This window comes from Penicillium canescens, assembly GCF_028828765.1.
Source record: "Penicillium canescens strain IBT 15451 chromosome Unknown utg000006l_segment0_segment0, whole genome shotgun sequence".
NCBI lineage: Eukaryota > Fungi > Ascomycota > Eurotiomycetes > Eurotiales > Aspergillaceae > Penicillium > Penicillium canescens.
In genome coordinates this window covers 267,174-289,382 of record NW_026703968.1, presented here as the reverse complement: position 1 = coordinate 289,382, position 22,209 = coordinate 267,174, and the positions used below count along the sequence as shown (strand labels likewise).

General features: G+C 49.3%; 9 protein-coding genes across 9 annotated transcripts; 5 read left to right on the top strand and 4 right to left on the bottom strand.

Annotated features, from left to right (window-relative positions):
- Positions 1-128: 128 nt before the first annotated feature.
- On the top strand, positions 129-944 carry N7446_009032 (uncharacterized protein; the record flags this gene model as incomplete). The annotated part of the gene is made up of 3 exons (XM_058517777.1): positions 129-278; positions 334-437; positions 497-944. The coding sequence occupies exons 1-3, from the start codon at positions 180-182 to the stop codon at positions 942-944; spliced, it is 651 nt and encodes a 216-aa protein (XP_058368565.1). The 5' UTR covers positions 129-179.
- Positions 945-2,009: 1,065 nt separating this feature from the next.
- N7446_009031 (2,4,5-trihydroxytoluene oxygenase) lies at positions 2,010-3,083 on the bottom strand (the record flags this gene model as incomplete). The annotated part of the gene is made up of 1 exon (XM_058517776.1): positions 2,010-3,083. The coding sequence occupies one exon, from the start codon at positions 3,081-3,083 to the stop codon at positions 2,010-2,012; it is 1,074 nt and encodes a 357-aa protein (XP_058368564.1).
- Positions 3,084-3,573: 490 nt separating this feature from the next.
- N7446_009030 (putative monooxygenase) lies at positions 3,574-5,608 on the top strand (the record flags this gene model as incomplete). Its single annotated transcript, XM_058517775.1, has 4 exons — positions 3,574-3,654; positions 3,731-3,854; positions 3,912-4,037; positions 4,098-5,608. 4 exons carry the CDS (start codon positions 3,574-3,576, stop codon positions 5,606-5,608), a joined length of 1,842 nt encoding a protein of 613 aa, XP_058368563.1.
- Positions 5,609-6,299: 691 nt separating this feature from the next.
- On the bottom strand, positions 6,300-7,387 carry N7446_009029 (fumarylacetoacetate hydrolase family protein; the record flags this gene model as incomplete). Its single annotated transcript, XM_058517774.1, has 5 exons — positions 6,300-6,475; positions 6,532-6,859; positions 6,918-7,031; positions 7,085-7,165; positions 7,223-7,387. The coding sequence occupies 5 exons, from the start codon at positions 7,385-7,387 to the stop codon at positions 6,300-6,302; spliced, it is 864 nt and encodes a 287-aa protein (XP_058368562.1).
- A 1,824-nt stretch (positions 7,388-9,211) lies between these two features.
- Positions 9,212-11,256, bottom strand: N7446_009028 (transcription factor domain-containing protein; the record flags this gene model as incomplete). The annotated part of the gene is made up of 5 exons (XM_058517773.1): positions 9,212-10,472; positions 10,536-10,656; positions 10,839-10,991; positions 11,071-11,084; positions 11,135-11,256. The coding sequence occupies 5 exons, from the start codon at positions 11,254-11,256 to the stop codon at positions 9,212-9,214; spliced, it is 1,671 nt and encodes a 556-aa protein (XP_058368561.1).
- A 1,251-nt stretch (positions 11,257-12,507) lies between these two features.
- On the top strand, positions 12,508-13,386 carry N7446_009027 (SDR family oxidoreductase; the record flags this gene model as incomplete). Its single annotated transcript, XM_058517772.1, has 2 exons — positions 12,508-13,008; positions 13,060-13,386. 2 exons carry the CDS (start codon positions 12,508-12,510, stop codon positions 13,384-13,386), a joined length of 828 nt encoding a protein of 275 aa, XP_058368560.1.
- Positions 13,387-13,733: 347 nt separating this feature from the next.
- Positions 13,734-15,490, top strand: N7446_009026 (MFS transporter; the record flags this gene model as incomplete). The annotated part of the gene is made up of 6 exons (XM_058517771.1): positions 13,734-13,824; positions 13,876-14,121; positions 14,182-14,258; positions 14,326-15,151; positions 15,205-15,378; positions 15,435-15,490. The coding sequence occupies 6 exons, from the start codon at positions 13,734-13,736 to the stop codon at positions 15,488-15,490; spliced, it is 1,470 nt and encodes a 489-aa protein (XP_058368559.1).
- Positions 15,491-17,297: 1,807 nt separating this feature from the next.
- On the bottom strand, positions 17,298-18,463 carry N7446_009025 (cysteine synthase A; the record flags this gene model as incomplete). Its single annotated transcript, XM_058517770.1, has 2 exons — positions 17,298-18,295; positions 18,343-18,463. The coding sequence occupies 2 exons, from the start codon at positions 18,461-18,463 to the stop codon at positions 17,298-17,300; spliced, it is 1,119 nt and encodes a 372-aa protein (XP_058368558.1).
- Positions 18,464-18,649: 186 nt separating this feature from the next.
- Positions 18,650-22,150, top strand: N7446_009024 (condensin subunit YCG1; the record flags this gene model as incomplete). Its single annotated transcript, XM_058517769.1, has 2 exons — positions 18,650-20,710; positions 20,774-22,150. 2 exons carry the CDS (start codon positions 18,650-18,652, stop codon positions 22,148-22,150), a joined length of 3,438 nt encoding a protein of 1,145 aa, XP_058368557.1.
- Between the last annotated feature and the right edge of the window lie 59 nt (positions 22,151-22,209).

The following is a 22,209-nucleotide window of genomic DNA, read 5'->3' as shown; positions in this document are numbered from 1 at the left end:
TCTCTTTCAACTGCCTTTTAACCATGATACAACAAAGCCGTCATAAATACGTCTCGAGGGTGATCGCAAAATCTTTGAGAAAGTAACATATATAGCTAGTAGTTGATATCCTCAGAAACTCTCTCCTTACTAGATTTACTGATTCAAAGTTTTACCTAGAAATAACGAGAACCATCAACATGTCGGCCGAAGGAGCGAAGAAAATCATTGCAGAGGTTTCCGGTCATGATGTTGATCAGTTAGTGCGCACGGCTTCCTTTACGGTGGAAATTGAAGAGGTAGGAGTACTCCGTACTATTTGTGGAAAGCGGAAACTTACCTGGCTCTTACCAGTCCGTCCGAGGCCATATTCACCAGGAGCTGACTAGTTGGCTCTTCTTTCGCAAATTGGCTGCTGATTGTTCCCGAAACAACATCACCTTGCATGGATTCGCGCGGTAAGCATACTTTGCTGTGTTTATTCGAGCTGTAGAATACCAATACTAACAGCATACAGACTCTGGGAGCGCTCGGCGGCAGAGTGCTTGGCTGACTTCAAGTGGCTGGAGAAATACCTTGTGTCACGTGGAGGACGCTCGAAGCCTACAGCAATCGAAGCTACCAAATTTGAGTGGCCTGATAACCCGGTTGAGCCTGTTGGTCCCTGTAAGGAAGCACTCCTCGTGGAGAAGAGTTTGTTAGAGGATCTACAACGGCTTTGCTCGTTGGCAGACAAATCGGGGGACATTGCATTGAGAGACGCCATTCAATGCAGATTTATGCGCAAGGAAACAAGGCACGTTAAATATCTCGCAGACCTCCTGCAGCAGGTAGTCCGAGCCTCCAAGCAGCCTGGCCTTGGTCTCTATCTCCTGGACCAGGAACTACGTCATACCGACGGGATTGTTCCATGGGATAGCGTCGATGAACCTTCCCAGCAGCACGGTAGCACTACAGAGATTTAGATACATGTAACTGCTCGACCGCTGGGTAGCCCATGCCTACCTTAAGTGATTCAGAAGGCGTGAGGCCCAAATCAAAATGCAAAATTGTTGGCATGCAAATTCCGGTATATGACCCTTTCCACTATTTTGAACTTCTCAACATCGTTGAAAGAGACACGTATGGACTGCGAGCAAGTACGTTGTTTAAATTCAAGACTGAGAGCGGACCTCTAATTGATCGTTATTGATCGTTTTATATGGTATCTCAGAACCTTTACATTTGCTATGGCTCTCTTCCGTAAACCCAGCACCCACTATAATGAAATACGAAATCATACGAGGTAATTTGCGCGGGCTTTGTTCGGGGAAGGCACAGATCGCAGGGGGCTCTGGAATGGACCCTGGACGAATCAGCAGTGGTGGCCTCGGTGAATAATTACATGCGAATAAAACTGCTAAGCGCAACACTTACTAAGAGGAAGGTTGCACTTAATCTCAAGGGTAGTAGTTACACTGACACACTGCTTCCTCTACACATAGAAGGATTAACCCTCCCTCAATTTCTAAGGGCACCTGCTAGCCCATCTGGCGTTCGCCGATACTCTTTGAAATAACGCAGTTCAAAGTTTTGGCAGGTCCACACCAAAACTTCGCAGGTATGGAAATGCAGGAGCTCGATGGAGGACTTCTGGTTAGGCAAAGGGAAAGGAACATGAAAATATAACGCGGGCAGCCACAGAGGCGTCGGCTTTTTTGGCAACTCGACCATTGACAGTCCGGAAGCATAGTCGCTACGAAATTCAGGTCACTAGCTTCTAGCTACGACAGGTTTATGGGTGCTTCAAATCCAAATTGTATAAACGAAAAGGAAGACCGAAGAGACAAAACATAGTAATTGAAACGCGATAATGGCATGTATTCGTATCATAGCAATTTCGACAGACGAAGCATTACAAGACGAAAGAGGCGAGAAAACACAGTGCGAGCCTGCACGATGCAGGAATGGTAGGCTGATATATAGTTAGAACAGTATACATACTTAATACAATGTGCAAAGAGTCCAAGTTTCCACAACTTAGTATCCGATCACCTGGCCTTGTTGTCCCCAAAGTCCTTCGGCAATTCGGGACCCCAAACAGATAGCGGCCCTACTGGCTCCTTCCGGGTCGGGTTATCCTCATTGACCACATCTCCGTCCGCATAGTGCTCAATCTTAAAACCGCTCGAATCATACCAATAATCGAAAATCTGGCTTCCCAGAATATGACGACCCACGCCCCATACAGACTTCCACCCCTTTTTTGCAAGGTATTTGTGACCCATCAACTGGGTATCGAAGTCATTGACTTCAAACGAGGTATGGTGGACATATGTCTTGCTGGTACCCGGCGGCGCACGCTGCAGGAAGAAGCTGTGGTGGTCGGTGAAAGCTTTGCCCAGATCCAAGTGCATGAATGTCATAACATCAATATGCGGGAGTTTCGGGAGATTCAGAATGTCGGAGTGCACAAAGTTGAAGTTGGAGGTGTAGAAGTCAAGTTCATGTTCGAATTCCTTGCACACGTATCCGAAATGGCCCAATTTGTGTACCAGCGCGGGACCGTCGTGGTACCTTTGGAAGCGGCCCTTACGATGCTTCTCCAACGGCGTGTTAAAGGGGCCTTGGTAGTCGTGGGTGGCTGTTGGGATCTCAACAAACTCGCGTTCAGTTTGGCCGTAGATAACGTGGAAAAAGGTGTCGTTAGGTCTCGCGAAAGTAATCATGCGTCCGCATCCTGGAGCCTCTTCCAGGTCTTTGATTACTGCGCCTGGCAGTGCCAGGGCCTTGTCGAAGTTCTCCTGGTCTTTTGCCACGAAGGCTGTACCCATGAAGCGCGATCGCCGCGTCGGACTCTGAGATGCCACATAAACGTAGGGGTCTCTGCCATAGCCACGGTAATAAATCGTGTTTCCTTTACGCTCTGCTTGGACGAATCCAAAATCCTTAGCAAATCGATCAAAGGCCTCCAAATCGCCGTGGTCGAAATAGACGTGGGAGATACGACTTAATTGAACCTTAGAGGGGTTGTTCTGGACGACTGGAACGGTGCTTGGGGGCATAATCCAGTCTTGCCATGTTTGAGGTAGCAAGGCAAGAACATCTATCATCCAGAGCGACATATCGCCTTTTTTCTTTGACGTGGACTTGCAAAAAGAAATGAAGACTGGGATATTGCGAAGATTGGGGAATCTCAAAATTCGGGTCTGGTCAAGGATAACGAAGGTAGAAAAGGACAACCTCGAGATCAGTGAGGATTGTATTGGTAATACTAATAGTATAAATATCCCGGGGTTGCTTTTGATAATTGTTTCGCCGCTTTATAAAGTTTGTATCCTCCTCGGCACAATCCCTGCATTTCGGTTTGCGCGTTGCAGATCCTCCGCGGAAGAACCTCGCCGTGCACAATCACACCGTACGATTGGCATGAATAATATCCAAGTTGTCGGACACTATTGAATTCCCCACGGATAAGTTCTTTCGGGCTTTCTTGGTGTCACATGTTGCCGTTGCTCCCCAGATGCTGCCTGAGTCGAAGTTCTTTCATAAATAGCGCTTCTAATGCAGGCATGATGCAAAATGAACCGGTCATTTTTGCATTTTAGCACCAATATGACCACTGAAGTTCTGATTGTTGGTGGGGGACCGTCAGGCCTCACCTTAGGTCTTTTTCTGGCTAACCACGGAATCAAGGTATGCTTTTTCGATCTTAAGGACGGCCCTTTGGACAGTCCGTGTTGCAAACATAGCCTAATTCGTCGCGATCAAGTCGATAGTACTTGAAAAGGCGCAGGATATTGTGACGGATCCTAGGGGCGTGGTTTTGACGGGTGATGCACTGCGCAGTCTCTGGAAACTGGGCATGGGGAAGCACGTTGCATCAATTGGTCACGGTAAATACATACACCGTCATTCCCGCGATAGGCAAGCCTGACTAGGGCTGAATACAGAGCTTCGCGCCATCCACTTTCACCAGACAAACATCCAAACCCGGCCCTTCCTGACACTAGATTTGGACGAAGATATGATGCAGCATGCGCTCCCTAGTACGATCCTACAGAGCCAACCTCGCTTGGGTTAGTTGTCCCAGCATTCATGCGCATGTAAACCTGGACATCAACTGAAAAATTCGATAGAATACGCATTGCGTGAGATGGTCATGTCTTCTGAGTACTGCACTCTTCAATCTTCATGCGAGGTTGTGGACCGGGACGAAGATGCAGACGGAGTCACAGTCCACTATAAAAATGCCGACGGGAATGTCTGTCAAATACGAGCATCATGGCTAGTTGGTGCCGACGGAAAGACGGGGATTGTCCGCAAGCATTTTCTGGAGCCCACCGCAGGTGTAAAACAAGAAGCTGGCATCTTCGAGTATGACAGCACTTGGATCGCGGCCAATCTACGCATCAACCCGCCAACTGAGGCAACACATCCCAATTTTGCGCTGTGGGATCTTGGCTACGACTCGAAAGCCGTTTATGACTTATTTTGGCCTCAAGGGTGGCATTTCTGTCGGCCACCGGGAAAGCCAACCGCCTGTGGTCGTTTCGGACCACAAGCTGACCACCTCTGGAGACATGAATTTGCCGTTCCAGAATGGGAAGAGTCTATGGACGCAGTCAAGATGTTCTGGGAGCAGCTTATTCCCATGATCACTCGGCCAATTATATTGTCTGAAGGGACAACAACGCCAATTACCTTCCCGATTGATTGCATCGAGATTCTTCGCTGTCGCCCATTCCGCTTCTCTCATAGAGTCGTCAACATGTGGTTTGCCGGACGTACCGCGCTGATCGGAGATGCAGCACATGTTTTCCCACCATTTGGAGGCCAAGGCGTGGCCGCTGGAGTTCAAGACGCCGAGGCTCTGGCCTGGAGGTTAGCGGTGATTACCAAAATAGAGCAATCCCGCCAGACTTCGTCCTCTTTCAGAGACAGCCTCCTCCTGTCCTGGTCACTAGAGCGACGAGTTGGTATCGACAACTCGGCTCGTCTAACACTCCAAAATGGAGAGTGGTGCAACAAAGAAGCCACCTGGCTAGGAACTTTCCGGATCGCAATCTTCAAATTGGCTCTAAATCTCCTAACGCCATTTAAGATAAAGCTGCCCCATGTCGTTGCAGATGCTCGCGGCTACTCTAGCTGTCAAGGGGGAACATTTTTATCTGCTGCTGGGGGTGGCAGAAAGCTCGGTCAAATTTTCGTGCAGACCTACCTCCCTGGTAATGAATCTGTCACTATTGAGCTCTCTGATAAGGCTCTTCGTCGCGTTCCCACTATCATGAGTTTACTGGTGATCAATTCCTCAAGTCAACTGGACGATGCGGACCTGAGGAAAGTCTTTGCCAAGTACCAGATTCACTCAGATATCTTATCTGCTGAGTCAATCGTTCACTTTAATTTTGGGAAATTGAACACGCATCGCCGCACAGATGGAAAGGCTGTGTCCTTCCCTGCACCCATGCATCTGCTGAACGGATACCCCGTTCGCGTCGGATACGACGTTCAACAATTCCGACAACGGTTGAACGACTCTCAGGCGAAGTACTTTATTTTACGACCGGATGGCATTATTTATGCAAAGGCTAGGTCTCTGTCTGATTTGGAGGACTGTCTCAAGAAACTTGAGACCAACTTTGTTTGAATACTGTATACCATAACAAATTGTTTGGAAACACCTTATTACTATTGAAGCAGCTCGTGCTTTCTCCACACATAATTCCCCCGATATAGTGTATAAAGATTCATGATAAATTCCAGTATTGGGTGCAACTCATGGCACATCCGCTGCCACGTAGACTGCCCGCGCTGACTTTGTCATTTCTTCCTCGTCCTCAAGAACGATCACCATCTGCGGATGACGGAAAAGATTGTGTCATTTCTCACTGCAAATATTATACGTATACCGTTCTTTCTTCCAAGGTTCTGTGAAGGACATCAATGTGGGCATACGGATGCCTGTTTTTGTAACTGTGACAGACATTGTTCTATCATAATTGCACATTAGTAAAATACAAATGGTCTCCCACTGTCGACTATTGTTCCGCAGCAAATATTAAGCAATAGCCTCCTCTGCCCCTATTATATCTTCCCAAACTCGTCAGACCCCATTATATTTATTCGATAGGTGGGCGATTCTTGGACTCATCCCACGGAACATTATCAACCCGCCCTAAACAGCCAAGGAGAGAACTTGTACCAGAGCTTCGCCTTGATTAGTTTCCATACAAGAGTTCTATAGGAAGTAATACAAGGTTCAAAAATCAGCCACGTAGTCTTAATAGAAATAGCAAACCTCATTTCATACATCAAGTTAACAGAGAGCAATGGGATTCTCACATTATAGAGTCTTGCCCATCCTCAAACAAGACCTTGTTCTTCAATGTGCCAATCCCGCTAATCTCAACTTCAATCAAATCTCCATTCTTTAGGAACTGTCGTGGGCTATGGAATGCACCCACTCCAGCTGGCGTTCCAGTCATCACGGCTGTGTATGCAGGGATTGTCGTGCCTAATGTCTTGTCAATTCATACCAAAAAGAATTGTAGCCTTGAAGTGCCGACATACTCTGACTCATCCAGCTGAGGACTGTTGCAGGGTCGAAAATCATGTCATCTTCAATGACGGTGTTCTGCTTGGTTTCCCCGTTGACCCGAGTGGTCAGGCGAGCGCCCTTCTTCGTCTTATTGAAGCTTTCCGGACTCACAAGCACCGGTCCGATGGGGGCAAATTTATCAAAGGCCTTAGCATAGAAGAACTGTCCTCCGGACTGCTCGGGGAGTTGAAAGAATCGACAGGAGATATCGTTTCCGACCGTGTATCCAAGGATGCAAGAAACGGCTTTTTCGGGTGTAACGTCGCGGACCTCGCAGGAAGTGACAAAGACCAGTTCACCCTAAAACTTGTCAGTATACTGGCTCGTGCACCAGGCCTCTTGATAAATAGGAGCATACCTCCCAGTCGGGGAGATGCGAGGCACAGAATCGACTCATCGGAATGGTAGAGTCAGGGCTTGCCAATGCGGAATTAGGCTTCGTCCATAGAGGAGGGTTCGCAGGGACGTTCAGCTTCTTAGAATTAGCAACTACACTGCTGAACAGATAGAAGACGTAGGACTTACTTTGGCCTCTTTCGCATGGCTTCCGTAATTCAGTCCCACACAGTAAATCGGGAGATTGGGGTTGGGGAGAGGAGGCAACAGCTAGTTGTAAGACAGCCATCAGCAGTGTCCATTTGATGAAACCATCAATTCACCAACCTTTGCGATGGTTGCATTTGTCGCGTTCTCGCCTTTCGCCAAGTCGTCAAATGACCTGTATGCTTCAATTGAAGCTCCTTGAGTGGATTCCAACGAGTCCACATTCGAAAATAACTTGTTACCACTTTTATCTTCAAAAGCGATCAAGTTCTTGATCGCCACCATGTTGACTTTTTCTCTAGGTGACTGCAAGCGGAGAATAAAATGAGTGTTTGAGCGGAGGACAGTCAATCTCTTTTCAAAGAAAAAGAGGACTCGGACCGGCTTGAACAATAAGCATAAGCTTCAGTGTAGTTTAGAAGTAAGGTAGTAACGAAATACGTCCGGGGTTTCGGGTGGCCTAATACTCTCATGGGACACGATGTGGTTGTTCCGCGGAGGATCTACTATGACAGCCGAGGACACGACCCCACATAATACAACTAACTCCCTTCAAGGACAATCATGCATGAGACCCTCGGAATACCCAACGCGCTTTATGGCTATTTAAGGCTAGACCTAGCGTACCTCACAGCATATCCACCGATGGAACCACGTAGTTCCGTCGCTCGCATTTCGAGGCAAACATATCGGATCTTCTTTACGTGCCTCTCTTTTCCTTCCTTGCGTATTTCTCCGGGGCCCAATCAGCAAGGTCAGACGTACACCCTGAGCATCCCACCAATTGGGCCATTAAATGAACCCGCTATCCTCGAGGCGATCAGATGCGACTCAGCCTCACCGGTCCAACCAAGCGAGGTGGCTCACCTCTACTAGGTCAAGGCCAACGAGTTGCTGTTTACAATAATCCCCCCTTAAGGTAGCGGATGTTGTTCGCATGATAGTGTTTGTTATGTTAGTAATTTAAACTAGATAGGTCCTGTATGGCAATGTACGAGTTCTCACTTGCCCCTTACTAGCCCCTGTAGAAGCAGACACAAAGGGGGATCGATATTGCGGGACACCTGTTTCTCTAGAAGTCGAACGGTGGAAACAAGTAGAAAAGGCTAACAAGTTAAATGGAGGGTCGCATCTAACAACACACCATGTCTATGGTGTGATTGATTTAGTAGTCTGTGACTCAGCCTGCAGTGGGAGGGATATCCAATTCAATAATGCCTGTGAGCACTCTCCAAAACGTGCAATCATTTGTAAGGACTTCTTCCTTTCCTACATCCTTTCCTACATCCTTTCTTACTCTCTTTTTCCCTGTCTTTTTAACCTTCTTTTTTGCTCTCTTTCTTTACCCTGTAGCGCTAAGGTATAAATGTATACCATCAGCTAGGCATGCTCTCTCTCTCGGCGACAGGGTTGAACTGGCCCTCCAGTCAAAATTACCGGCTATTCCATTCAGATCACCCTTGTCCGAACCAGTCCGCTCTGTCCTTGATCATTTCTACTAGTGAGTGCATTTGTCAATCAGCAGTCCAACCCGCAAAGACCATAGGGTTCGCGGTTTCAACAAAGGAGTCGGTAGCACTTGCACTGGCAACAGTGGGAGACGAATCATCCGAAAAGAACCCCGCAGATCCTTTCTCGTTCCGCTCGGCCTTCTTGCTGATGACCTCGCACTCACTCAGATTGGTGAGCTTATTTAGGATCTTTTATTCGATGGAGTAAACCAGGGTATAGAGTAAACCAGGGTATAGCCGGCAGGGGTTTCATAGATTTTGACGGGGTTGTCAGTATATGGTGAAGCCTTCCTTCTGATGAGCCTAGTGGGGCCATAAGATTGTCAATAATACGAGCGGTTATACAAGGGGGCACATTAATAGTTGCACAGGGGTGGTCTGAAGCGCCAGGCCTTTGGGAGAAGTGATCCAAACTATGGAGACCTGTATTATTCTCTGGCCAATCCCACTCCCTCAAGCTCTGCTTGAGCAGAGGAGAGGAAATGCAACCACCTTGGGTGCAGGGGTGCTTCGAAACGGGAGAGTATGAATTGGATGTGGTGGTAAGAGAGTGGACCAATCATCAACTCTGTAAAGCTTTTGAATGATACTTGTACTGTTACTTCTTGGGTCTCCATAAAAGCAAAATCGTCATGAACTCACGGATGAGAAGCCTAGGGAGTGTCCAGGCGGTTGCAAACTGCTCGAGCTGCAGCAGAAGGACGTTCTCGCAATGCTCGATGTGGGTACAAATGGCGGATGCGGCCACTGCCGCGAACCTCTTGTGAAGGTTTAAAAAAATCAGTGCTGTAAAAAGTATGAAGGAGATTGCTGGATCAACGCTTAAGGTGAATGCGCCGTTCCATTGTTCCGACAAAGAAGTGATGTCTCGGCACGTCTCAAGGACCTGTTGCCAGCTTAATAGCCATTCGTTCCCTTCTTCTCTACCAGCGCAGCGCATAAGCGAGATGAGAAGTCGCGCCATGGATAAATGGAAGAGATTGACCAGTCTTGCATGGTGTTCGGAGCCACTTTCGTTTGTGAACGCATTGCGCATAGGATTGAGATAGTTTATTGAGAGAGCAAGACGCAGCGCAGAAAGGCGCCGTTCGAGATCGGCGAGATAAGCATTAGTTTCCCCTTGTCGCCCTGGCATATTCAGTCGGGCGACGCGTCCGACTTGGCGCGTAGCAGTCGTGGTAATTATGTGTATATTGAACAAAGACGTCTGCGGTGAATCCGATGCGATGGCTGAAAGCAACTCCCATAGGCGGTCCGGCTGAGACGGTAAGTACAGTTGTCCCTGACGGCCTGGCTGGCTTTCTTCAAGACTGTCCGAGGGCTGATCTCGTATAAGGGCGGTATTCACAAGAGTCTCATCAATCAGATATGGTGTTCCGACCGAAAGGTTGGCGTAGGAGTCTAGGCGGTAGACGCACCACCAAACCAAACGCCAATCCTCAAGTTCATGTTGGCTCATTTCACACCAGTACGGGAGAGAAGGCCGGAGGTTCTCGAGATGATCGAGTCCAATCCAATAGGCCATTCTGATGAGTTTACTGATCCGCATCCAAGCCTGGCGACCGGGGAACTGGTGAAACTCATAGAAAGCCAACAGGCAGGCTTTGCGAAATTGATCAAGTGATGGAACATCGCCAAACATGTCCTCCTGCAGAGACCCTGAACTGAGCATCAAGTCAATGCAGGCGTCGATATCAATGTCGTCAGAGGAAAAGGTGAACCCTGTCAGCTTCGCTGTAATTAGGACCAACGTCGAGATGAGATCGCGGCTGTACAGCGAGGACCTAACACCAGGCAAGAACCGCTGCCTAGAGAAGATGGGGATAGCATCGTGAATCATATCCAGGTACTTTATCAGGCTTAAAGGATCATGTCGCTTGTTTTAGCGCAATGTCAAACAGCACATGACCGTGAGGACGTACAGATGTTCTTCTTCTCCTTCCTTGACTTGAAAGTCGGTCTGTCTGAAAGGTTCGGTACTTGTCCTTCGATCTTGGAGCGTGTCGATTGCTTCCAGACTACAAGCCTCTGTGGAGGTAGCGACTGTAGATGTGGAGACGAGTGGTGATGAAGATGGGTCGTTTACACGTGTAGAGCGGAGTTGGCGGCCTTCACCGCGGAATGGATGACTGATTAGCACAGAAGATTGGACTTGCTTACGAAAACAATAGAGAGGGGCGTAGAATATAATGATGCCAATGTAGATACCAAGAGAAAATTCTTACCAAAAGATCTGCGTGAAGACCTTGAAGGGAGTAAGCCACGGTGGGAGCCCTGAAGAGCTCCACGGGCCGGGCCAGGTTTGCGCCGAGTTGACGAATATGTGCAAGTGTATCCACGCTCCAAACAGCGAGAGCATGAAGGTCGTTTCAAATCACCTATAGATGAGTATCCAGTCAGCCTTGTTGGTCGATATACGAATACCCGTCTCAGGCCAAGGGAATATTGTTGACGAACACTTTATTTTCTTCCTGAGGTTGATGTTAGAAAAGGTAGCAATTTGACAGGGGATCCTGTTTACCGAATGCAGTTATCACAGACTCTCGAGCTTGCCTGCCTTTCGCCATCCCTGACACGTTGTGGAGACGTGACTTCTGGCAGAGACCATCGCGAGGCTGCACCGAATGTCGGGGTCGAGACCATGATCGGCAAGTCTGGCGTCAGTGGGTGTATGTTCGACTTTTGGCGTTCAGCGTCCAGAGGCAGAGGCAGCAAACACACGGAAGAATACGAGCTTCGGAAGAATAAACTTCGGAAGAAGTCGAAGGTGTGGGAGCCAAGGGGGCGTAAGAGAATATGCGGTTCAACGCGGCCTCCAACAAATACGTCCCGGGTCAACTGGAGGAATATTTTACCGCGAAGATGATCCAAGAATATCGCTGGAGGCAGAAAACGGGGTCCAAGAAACACCGATACTCTGTAGGGCTCGGAACTTGAAGGTTGAAGGAGTTGGTGACGTACGGGACCGGAGGAACCCCCGATACAATTGATATTCCTCCGGATTTTCAAGAGATACTCCGGTGCTAAGCTTCTAGGGTCCATGAACCCCAACACTTGTCATTTTTGATCTTGTCCTTGATGGCACTCGGATGCTCCACGTGTGTCGTGAATACACATGATTATTTTTCAAGGTTTGCAACGGCCATAATCCCCTTTTACAATGCTGGCGGTGTGACAAATCCGAAATTCTTTACGGCAAGCTGAGTATCTCAGGCGCGAAAAATGGTCGGGAAAGGATATGTGGTCACTGAATATCTCCCTTATCATTAGACTGATCAAGGTATGCAGATCCTCTTGAAGTTGCCGTCATGTTGTCGTGCATTTATGTGCGGATCTCGTACGCTCCGTGAAACCGGACATATTAAAATGTATAGGAACACAGAAGGCGTCGTTATCGGTAACACGAGGGGAAAGAGCCGTGCTTATGACTATCATCAGCTGGTATGACGAGATGAGCTTATTATTTTTCCGTCATGGCATATGCTGAATTAGGAATCGACCCAGGGTGCTCGAATTGGGGCTGAAGAATATGCAAGCTGAGAGGCACCCACTCGGAGGATCGTTCGGAGGATCTTCAGTTGATGCGACGCCAATTATTCATTGCTTAGAGGTAGACGACCGAATTTCCCCGAGCCCCATCCATCTGACTGTCGTCTGGCTTCCGAATACATTTGGCGGAGTGGCATGTGGAGCGGGAAAGCTTTACCTCCGTTTTGGATTTTCGAACGTCTATAAAATGGGCTATATTGGCATCGGCCATTTCCTACGTACGCTTAGAAGGGACTTCTATCTGTTATCCGTCGAGTGGTCCTCCTTGAGTGTATGTTGTACACCTCAAATAGCCTAGTCCAGTGTATTCTACTCTCCCCTCAATCATCTATCTGTGCGCCCGGTATGTCGCAACAAACCACTTTCGCACTCATCACAGGCTGCAGCGGTGGCATCGGAAAGGAGCTCGCCAAATCATTTGCAGCCCGGGGAGTCACAGTCCTCGCCACTGCACGAAGTGTGGAATCTCTCAAGGACCTCACAAGCCAGTACTATAACATTGAGGCTTTCGCACTCGAGCTTGATGACCGAGAGAGCATAGAAAGGTTGAAAGAACTCGTCACTGCGCGGACAAATGGCCAGCTCGACTTTCTGGTGAATAATGCTGGAACACACTACGCGGCTACTGCGATGGACCTGGAGCTAGAAAAAGCAGTGAAGCTCTTTCATGTCAATGTATTTGCTGTCATGCACCTATGCCAGATCTTTATCCCACTCCTTCGCCGCTCACCCCACGGGCGTATAGTGCAAATTGGCAGTGTTACCCGAGAGGTACCAGTTCTGTGGCAATCTGCCTACAACGCGTCAAAAGCTGCTCTAAGTCAGTACACAAAAACCTTAAGACTTGTGAGGAACCAACCATCCAACGAGGAAGACTTTATGCTAATGGTTTTGTAGGAGCTCAGTCCTTTCCACATAGAGGTCATTGAAATAGTTACTGGGTTTGTCCGCAGCAACATCCTTCACCATGGGCTCTATGCCCCTGATAACTCGCTCTACCTTCCGGTCAAGAGCACCATTGAGGAGCTTAAATATCGGGGAAATGAAAATGGTATGCCCACGGATGCATACGCAAAGTCCGTCGTCGACAAACTGATGCGACGACATGTCAACTGTGAGATATGGCAAGGCAATATGGCATGGTTTTTACGGATTCTCCTATCTCTTCTGCCTTTGCAGCTTTTGGTCAGTGAGCCTATCCGCAAAGATAAGGAACCCAACTGATTCGAGATTTAAGAATCTTCTTCTCTCCCGCAGGTTCAAACTTGATCTTCTGAATCGCTCTCATGAACGGCTAGAGTCAGAGAATAGACATGACATTCGTTTAAAAAATAAGTAGTCATTTTCCCGAGTCTGATCCAATGAAGACTATAACAAATAGAAGTGTCCAGTGGTTCAATTACGTGCAATGACAGTCATCAGTTCCCCGCATACCCGCAAGTTGAGTGTCTCGCCAATGATGTCATCTATGCAATCATCTAGTAGTAGCCGTCTGCGCATCTCATAGATAGCTCTCCCAAAAGCAATTCTCTAGGCTGCTTTATCCCCGGCGCCCACCACAAATTACCAGGATGTCTGCCAACGGAAAGCCTCCCTTAGGCTACAGGTGGCGCTCTTCAAGCGGGTTCATCCTGTCTTGCATGGCCCTGGCTCTCTTTTCAGGTTGGTAGATCTTTATTTTGAATTACCGCACATTTTAACAGGGGTCATCAGGGAACTTCTTATACAGCTACATTGTTCCAATCCTTCCAGATATGCTCGAGACCCGCCTTCGCGTTCCAAAATCTCAAACGCAAGCGACGACTTCGCTTGTACTTTCAGCCCATGCGCTAGCTTGCTTGATTGCAGGACCCCTCACAGGCTACCTCGCGGATAGGGCCCCAAGTCGACGGTTCTCTTTGCTTGTTTCCTTGGGAGTTGAAATGATTGGGACTGTTATCATTATGGCAGCGCGAACGGGTATGCTAGTCTTCTTCTTCCACGGGAAAACCACGCTGATTTTTTCCTCTATCTTGAAAGTCCCGGTCCTTGTCCTGGGTCGGATTATCGAGGGTCTGGGAGGGAATTGTGTTTGGCTCGTCGGGCTCGCAACTGTAGTGAGTAAATCGACCTACGCCCAGTTCCAGAGGACAAGCTTGGAATCCTATGCTGACTTGAGGCTAGGCTGAAACAGTTGGACCTAACCATACAGGGGCAGTAATGACAACAATATCTTCATTCTATGCTAGTGGGTTGATCTTGGGCCCGGTTATATCGGGTTTACTACTACCGACTGTGGGCTACTATGCAACCTGGTCCGTCGCTCTTCTCGTCCTTGGCTTTGATATGATGATGCGGTTGGTTATGGTAGAAAAGAAACACGAGGAACAGACGAATCTCGCCGAGGGACCATGCAACAACAATGATCATGTAGAAGGCGAGGCGGAAAATGCAAGAGCGAGCAGTGAAAGTACCTCTGATGAAACATCTAGTCTCATCAGGTCTTCGCAGAACGACCGATCCAATTATGGATCACAGCCGAATTCAAATCCAGTTTCCCAAGAGCCGGACATGGCTGTTGACCCCGCCGGACATCAAAGCGTATACAAGGCGATGTTGACAAACCCCTGTGCCCTCGCCAGTCTCGCCGGGCGTAGTGCAATGGCCATGATTATGGTCAGCTTCGATACCACTCTACCTCTACATTCCAAAGATGAATTTGGCTGGAATTCTGCTCGCGTTAGTTTAATGTTTCTGCTTCTCCAGTTGCCTGCCATCTTTCTAGCCCCATTCAGTGGCATGTTGAAAGATAAATTCGGAACCAAATTCCCGACAGCTACAGGATTCTTCGCCATTTCAATTTTTATATGGTTAATGGGTACCCCAGGGAAAGACGGTCTTCCTTTTGCAGGAGTTGGAGCAAGGGGCCAGGCTATTTTTATGACAGCGATTGTGGGGGTTGGCACCGCACGTACTTTGATTAGCGGCTGTGGCACCATTGAGTTGACTAGTGAGTCCAGTCTGCTCAAAATACCTCTGCTATTGCCGTTCTAACTTTACAAGATGTGATGAAACAATTGGAGGCAGAACACCCGGGGCGTTTTGGCCCAGGCGGAGGACTATCGACAGCTTACAGCCTGAACAATATCGCTTGGACATCCGGAATGCTTATTGGTCCTATAGTCTCGGGCTTTCTGGTCCGAAGGGTAGGGTACTATTGGATGAATTCGAGTCTTGGTATGTTAAAACCCACGGCAATGCTGCTCAACATTCTAACTGCTGATACCTGGTAGCCATAATGTGTATCGTAACCGGGCTTGGAGCTTTGGTATATTTGCACAAAAAATAGACACTGCGGACGCTTATGGCCACATAACGTTCTGTCAACGATAGCATGCACCTCACCCTGAAATAAAATACGTCCTGACAACTGAAGTCCAATCGGGGGACGCTGATGATAGTTCAATCGAAAGCAGTGGACTGAAATATTGCGCAACTGACCGTGACGGGCTAGAAGTGGAAGTAGCCATCAGCGCGATTTGCTCTAAATATGAAGGAAAACAACACGTATTGTGCGATAGGGGACATAGACTTCGACTTTTTGTCGCGCTGCTGCTTTTAGAGCTATCTATTGCTTCACGCCTCGACCTGCGGGTACCCACAAACCCGCCTATAACCGAAACCTGGTACGATCACAAACTACTAGTTTGTTAGTTAGGGAAGAGCTTAACACTACATTCAAACTATGGTTTATATTTATATCCTCAAATTTAATAGCGTATGTAGAAGAGTTCTTAAGAGTCGATTTAGAGAAGTATTTCTAGCGTTCAATATGCGTAAAACACTCACATGCTCTAGATAGATAGAAATATATGGCCCATGCAGGACTGTAAGGGGGAGTCTATAAAAGTAAGGTAACATAAACATAAAAACACGAGTGTATTTCAAGGCATTGCAGGGCCTACCATGGCCATGGCCCGAATTGTATCCACAAACTACGTCTCGTCACATAATGCAGCACCCATATACCGTGCCTCGTTTATGTTAGCTGGTTCACTGGGAATTACGGACACTTCTCCTACAGAGCAATGTTGACTAATGTTGACTAATGAGCCTTGCGTGCAGCAAACTAGGATCGCACCCACGAGTCTCCACGCCAGTCGCGTCGAAGATGATATCCGCGCCGACTCCACCGCTCAGTTCTTGGGTTTTCTGCGCAAAATCCATCTCTCGTGGGTCCAGTATATGTGTGCGCCATAGTATAGGCAGAGATCCTTGCGGTTGTCCATTAGCTCACGGGGAAAGAACCAAAAACTTGTGGCATTTTGAAACGTCCACGCTCCCCCAAGTAGTATCGGCCGGAGACCGACTATAACGTCATGAATGTTAGAGGCACTGTGTGATCACCTGCTCGAAATAGCCCCGCGTCTATCTAGATGAGATGACCATCTTCCTCTGGGATATATTTCAGACGCTAGCAACAACCTCAGTATTCGGAAGCTCCTCATGTTCGCCGTAGGACATAATTCTGATTGACCACAGACTCATAACATAAACATGACAAAATCAGGCAGGTGCGAATGATGGTCAGATTCCTAAGCTTTGGCAGCATTGGTGGACGCTTGTCCAGGTTTAATGTAAAAAGAGAGGAAGAGGAATGGAATAAGGACATTCTTTGGGTAAGAGAGAGACGAAAGCAAGTTAGATAAGAAGCCTTAAAAGACGGCGTCAAATGACAAAAAGGCTCGGTTATAAGACCAAAGAATAGTGGTGATGACCCTCACCCCTTTGGCTATTGCTGTCGCATTGCAGGACTTCCCACCAGAATCGGATGTAGACGTGGCTGCGCAGCGAGCTGCCTAGTTCGAGTCCAGAGAAGGTGATCTTTAAAACGTATTTCTAGATCAGATTATATGATTATATCATATAATGCCTAACATCCTAGCCCGGCGTGACATCAGTCTTCTACCGCTCGTGTACTGCACCCTTACAGCAGGTATGGAACGTGATGCTTGCATCACCATTACAAGAGGGCTAGGGCCAATTTGTTTGCTTATGCTTTGCTTGAATTGGTTCTTAAAGTTATGGTGACTTGTTGATTTACAACTCATGTTGAATATAGAGAAAGGATACATTTTATTTAGGCTATTTACAATCTAAGGCAGCACAATGTACTTCTCCAAGTGCTTAGGAATGGAACCACGAAGGTTCTTGCTCTCGAGCCAGGTGTTAGAGAACAGGCGGTCGGCGTACCGGTAGGCACCGTCACAGAGAATGGTCACAACGGTGTTGCCCTTGCCCATCTTCTCGGCAACCTCCTTGGCAGCTACAACATTCATAGCAGAACTGGCACCGAGGTACAGGCCCTCTTCATCAAGGCAGCGGTAGACCATCTCGATGGTCTTCTCGTCACTGATGTTTACCGAGCCATCAAGCAGACCGATATCGGGCTGGAGGTTGTCGGTGACACGGCCCTGACCAATACCCTCAGTGATACTGCTACCAGAGCGGTCGATAAGGGTGCCGCCGCTCTGGATATAGCTGTGCAGGACACTGCCAGGGGGATCGGCCAGGAAACTCTTAACCCGGCCGTCACTGACTTCCTTTAAATAGCGCGTGATACCTGCAAGAGTGCCGCCAGTTCCAGTAGCACAAGTGAAGGCGTCGATCTTGCCGGCGGTCTGCGCCCAGATTTCGGGACCAGTGGTTGCGATGTGGGCTTGGCGGTTGGCAGTGTTATCGAACTGGTTGGTCCAGACTGCGTTATCCAATGATTCAGCGTGTCGGCGGGCCTGATGGTTGTAGTTCTGGGGGTTGTCAAAGGCCACTGCAGGGACCGGATACACCTCTGCACCCAACAAGCGCAGCAGGTCAATCTTGCCCTGTGACTGGGTGTTGGGCATGTAGATCACGAGCTTATAGCCCTTAGACCGACAAACGTGTGCGAGACCAATCCCGGTGTTACCGGCTGTTCCCTCGACCACTGTACCGCCGGGTTGGAGTAGACCCTTTTCCTCCGCATCCTTCACGACGAAGAGTGCAGCTCGGTCCTTCACGCTACCGCCGGGGTTCTGGAATTCGGCCTTTCCAAGAACATTGCAACCGGTCTGTTCAGAGAGCTTCTTCAAGCGGATAAGGGGGGTGTTGCCAATTGCTATGCAAGTCAGCGCCAGTCTTAGACATCTCATTACCTTTACATACCCTCGGTCAATCCATTGACGACGCCCTGGGCAGTTGACACCCTAGTACAGTAGGCAGTGGACCCCTCTGTAGCAGCGCGCACTGCTGTAGTGGCGAATCGCCTCACACTTTGACGAAACATCCTGTGGTGAATGTAGGAACAGTGTTCTGAACTTCTGATCTCGGGGAATGACGAGCTCCGATGCTCGGCGTCACGTGTTGCTTATCGTTATCGTTCATTTTGGGCTGTTTGTTTACCGCCAAGCCCGCTCTCTCCTTTGGTCCCGCGATGCTTTTTGTCCTCTAGATATCCCTCAACCCATACACCATGCCTGGGAGAGTCGCCGCCCGTTCGACATCTGCGACAACACGACGGTCGTCTGCACAGCCCTCTGCATCTGGGCGTGCTGGCTCCGTAACTCCATCATTTGCGATCCCCGAAGAACCCGCAGAGCCATCAACCCCCACTCTACGTCGCGATGTGTGCTTGATTTTCGCGGACGCTCAGCGCTCCACAACCGGTCACCGCAAGCTCGTTGTTCGTTTGCGCAAGCTGCAAGAAATCTGCTGCGGTATTGCCCAGAAGAAGAATGGCAAGAAGGACAAAGACCAGGAACTCGAGGAAGCGCTGATTCCTAGCGAGGAAACACCCGCCGAGAAAGAGTTCAATGTGGAGGTGGGCCGCTGCATGCTCCGTATTCTCACCATCAAGAAGACCGAGCCTGTTGGTGACCGCATCCTGCGCTTCTTGGGAACCTTCCTAGGCCATGCCTCGGAGAAAGATACTGAGATGTTCGCCTCTGGCGACGACGAGGAACAGAACCCCGAAACCCCAACTGCCCGCTTAACTTCCAGCCTCGTTGCATTGATGGTACCCATCCTAGGTGCCAAAGACAAGATGGTCCGATTCCGCGGTACCCAGATTCTCGCTCACATTGTCAATTCGCTCGAGTCCATTGATGACGAGCTATATCATACCATCCGGCAGGGCCTATTGAGGCGCATTCGCGATAAGGAGGCATCCGTCCGTGTGCAGGCAGTTCTTGGATTGGGCCGCCTGGCAGGAGATGATGGAGAGGACGATGGAAACGATGACAACTCCACCGCGCTGCTTGAAAAGCTGATTGAGATCATGCAAAACGACACTAGCGCCGATGTTCGGAAGACCCTGCTCACCAACCTTCCCCTCGCACCCGTTACACTTCCCTACCTCCTCGAACGCGCCCGTGATCTCGATGCTCCTACTAGGCGCGCACTCTACTCCCGCCTTCTCCCCACTCTGGGCGACTTCCGCCACCTGTCCCTATCTATGCGAGAGAAGCTTCTTCGCTGGGGACTGCGTGACCGTGATGAAAGCGTTCGCAAGGCTACCGGGAAATTGTTCTACGATCGATGGGTCGAGGATTGCGCTGGTACCAACAATGACCCGAATGAGGGACCGACTGGCCAGCGGTCTGAGCCTAATATCAACGCTCTCCTCGAGCTGTTGGAGAGAATTGATGTCATCAACTCTGGAATGGAAAGTGGAATTGCCCACGAAGCAATGCGGAGCTTCTGGGAAGGTCGCGCGGACTACCGTGAGGCCGTTGTCTTTGACGAGCCTTTTTGGGAGAACCTGAACGGCGAATCGGCATTCTTGCTTCGATCTTTCAATGACTTCTGCCGTGTGGAGAATGAAGGCAAGTATGAGAGTCTCGCAGATGACAAAATGCCTGAGGTCACCGCTATGGCTTATTTCCTGGGCAAGTACATCACAAATCTTCTGGAGCGGAAGAAGGTTTCCAAGGATAGTGGCGAGGCGAATGATGAGGATGCAGTTGAGCACGAGTTTGTTGTGGAGCAACTGCTGCACATTGCCATCACCTTAGATTACAGCGACGAGGTTGGTCGACGAAAGATGTTCTCCCTACTGCGGGAAACTTTGGCTGTGCCAGAACTTCCGGAGGAGAGCACCAAACTCGTTGTCGAAACTCTTCGATGTGTCTGCGGACCTGATGCTGCTGGTGAGGCGGAGTTCTGCAGCGTCGTTTTGGAGGCCATTGCTGAAGTCCATGATACTATCACCACTGAGGACAGTTTTGTGTCTGCCCGGTCTGAGATCAGTGACGATGCTAGCAGCCGTCAGAACTCCGAGGCTCCGGGAGAAGAGGAACCAAGACCTTTCAATAAGGAGGAAGCCAAGGCGAAGATTGTTCGCGAGATCGTGGTTAACATGAAGTGTCTGTACATTGCTCAATGTATGCTGCAGAATGTTCAAGGCAATCTCCAACAGAGCATGAACTTGGTTACCATGCTGAACAACCTTGTGGTACCTGCTGTTCGCAGCCATGAAGCTCCTATTCGTGAGCGCGGTTTGTTGTGCTTGGGACTTTGCTGCCTGCTTGACAAGGTCGGTTTCCTCTATTATTACGGTGAAAGGAGACTTGTGCTAACATCGGATATTTCCATTTAGAACTTGGCCGAAGAAAACATGACTCTCTTCATTCATTGCTATAGCAAGGGCCACGAGGCATTGCAGGTCACCGCTTTGCAAATTCTCTGCGATATGATTACGACACATCCTTCACTACTGGCTCCCATCACCCAGCCCGACGGCGAGACAGTCACACCACCCCCTATGCAGAAGCCTTTGCTGAAGGTCTTCGCCCGAGCTCTACGTGCCAACTCTCCCAACAGTGTGCAGTCGGGAGCCGCATCGGCTCTTTCAAAGCTACTACTCACCAATGCTTTCACACCATCGGGACCGAATATCCCACCAGCAATCCAGGAGCACAATCAAAATGCTGTTGAGACGCTGTTGCTGTCATTGGTGGTTTCCTTCTTCCACCCACGCACTCGCGAAAACCCAGCACTTCGCCAGTCCTTAGCCTACTTCTTCCCTGTCTATTGTCACTCTCGTGTGGACAACACACAGCACATGCGCCGGGTTGCTGTACCAGTGATCCGTGCTGTCATGAACGCTGCTGAGGAGCACTACTCGCTTGAGGCCGAAGAGGACAGTGACGGTGAGATTGATGCAAGCATTGGTGAGCGTGAGGTCAAAGCGCTCATGACTGGCGTCATTGGAATGCTGTCTGAATGGACCGATGAGCGTCGCGTTGTCGGTCTCGGTGGCGAAAGAATTCTTGCTGGCGGTACTGCGAGCTCCAACGTGTGTGGATGGGTTCACCTGGCCCTGGTCAAGGATATCCTCGAACGAGTCCTTGGTGTCAGTGCTGGGACTAACCGCTGCTCCCGCGAGGAACGCAAGCTTCTCTTCTCCCTCCTCAGCAAGCTTTACTTTGCTGCGCCTACAGTCCCCTCCCGGGCAGGCTCTCGCGCCCCTGAGGGCGATGACCAATTCCGAACTAGTATCCGCAGCGCTACTGGTCTTGAAATTGCCCCCGAGAATAATGAGCTTGCTCTTGAGGTCAAGGAGCTATTGGATCAGACCATTGACGAGGGTCTTGCCGGCGAAGCTTCCAGCAGGAACGCTCTTACCAAGGCCAAGAATTCTATCCTGAAGATCCTCGCCGTTGCACAGGATTCCCGTGCTGCTAGTGCTCGACCTAGAGAAGGCACTGAAGACCCCGAAAACGACGGCGCCAGTGTTCGCTCCGCCAGTGTTCGCCGGTCTGTGGAACCCACTGGTGGTATCAGTCGACGCCATGTGTCCGTCGAGCCCAGCATCATGGAAGAGGATGAAGGTGAAGATGACAGTCGTCTTACATCTGCCGCCGCCAACCGCCCCATTGTCTCTACCGAGCCCAGTATTATGGAAGAGGATGAAGAAGACGATCATGACACCAGTCGAGGGACGGTTATCAAGGAGGAGACGGGCGATGAGTAATGATCTTGGTTCCCATATTTTGGCGTTGGCAAGGCTATTGGTAGGATAATTTAGCTGTG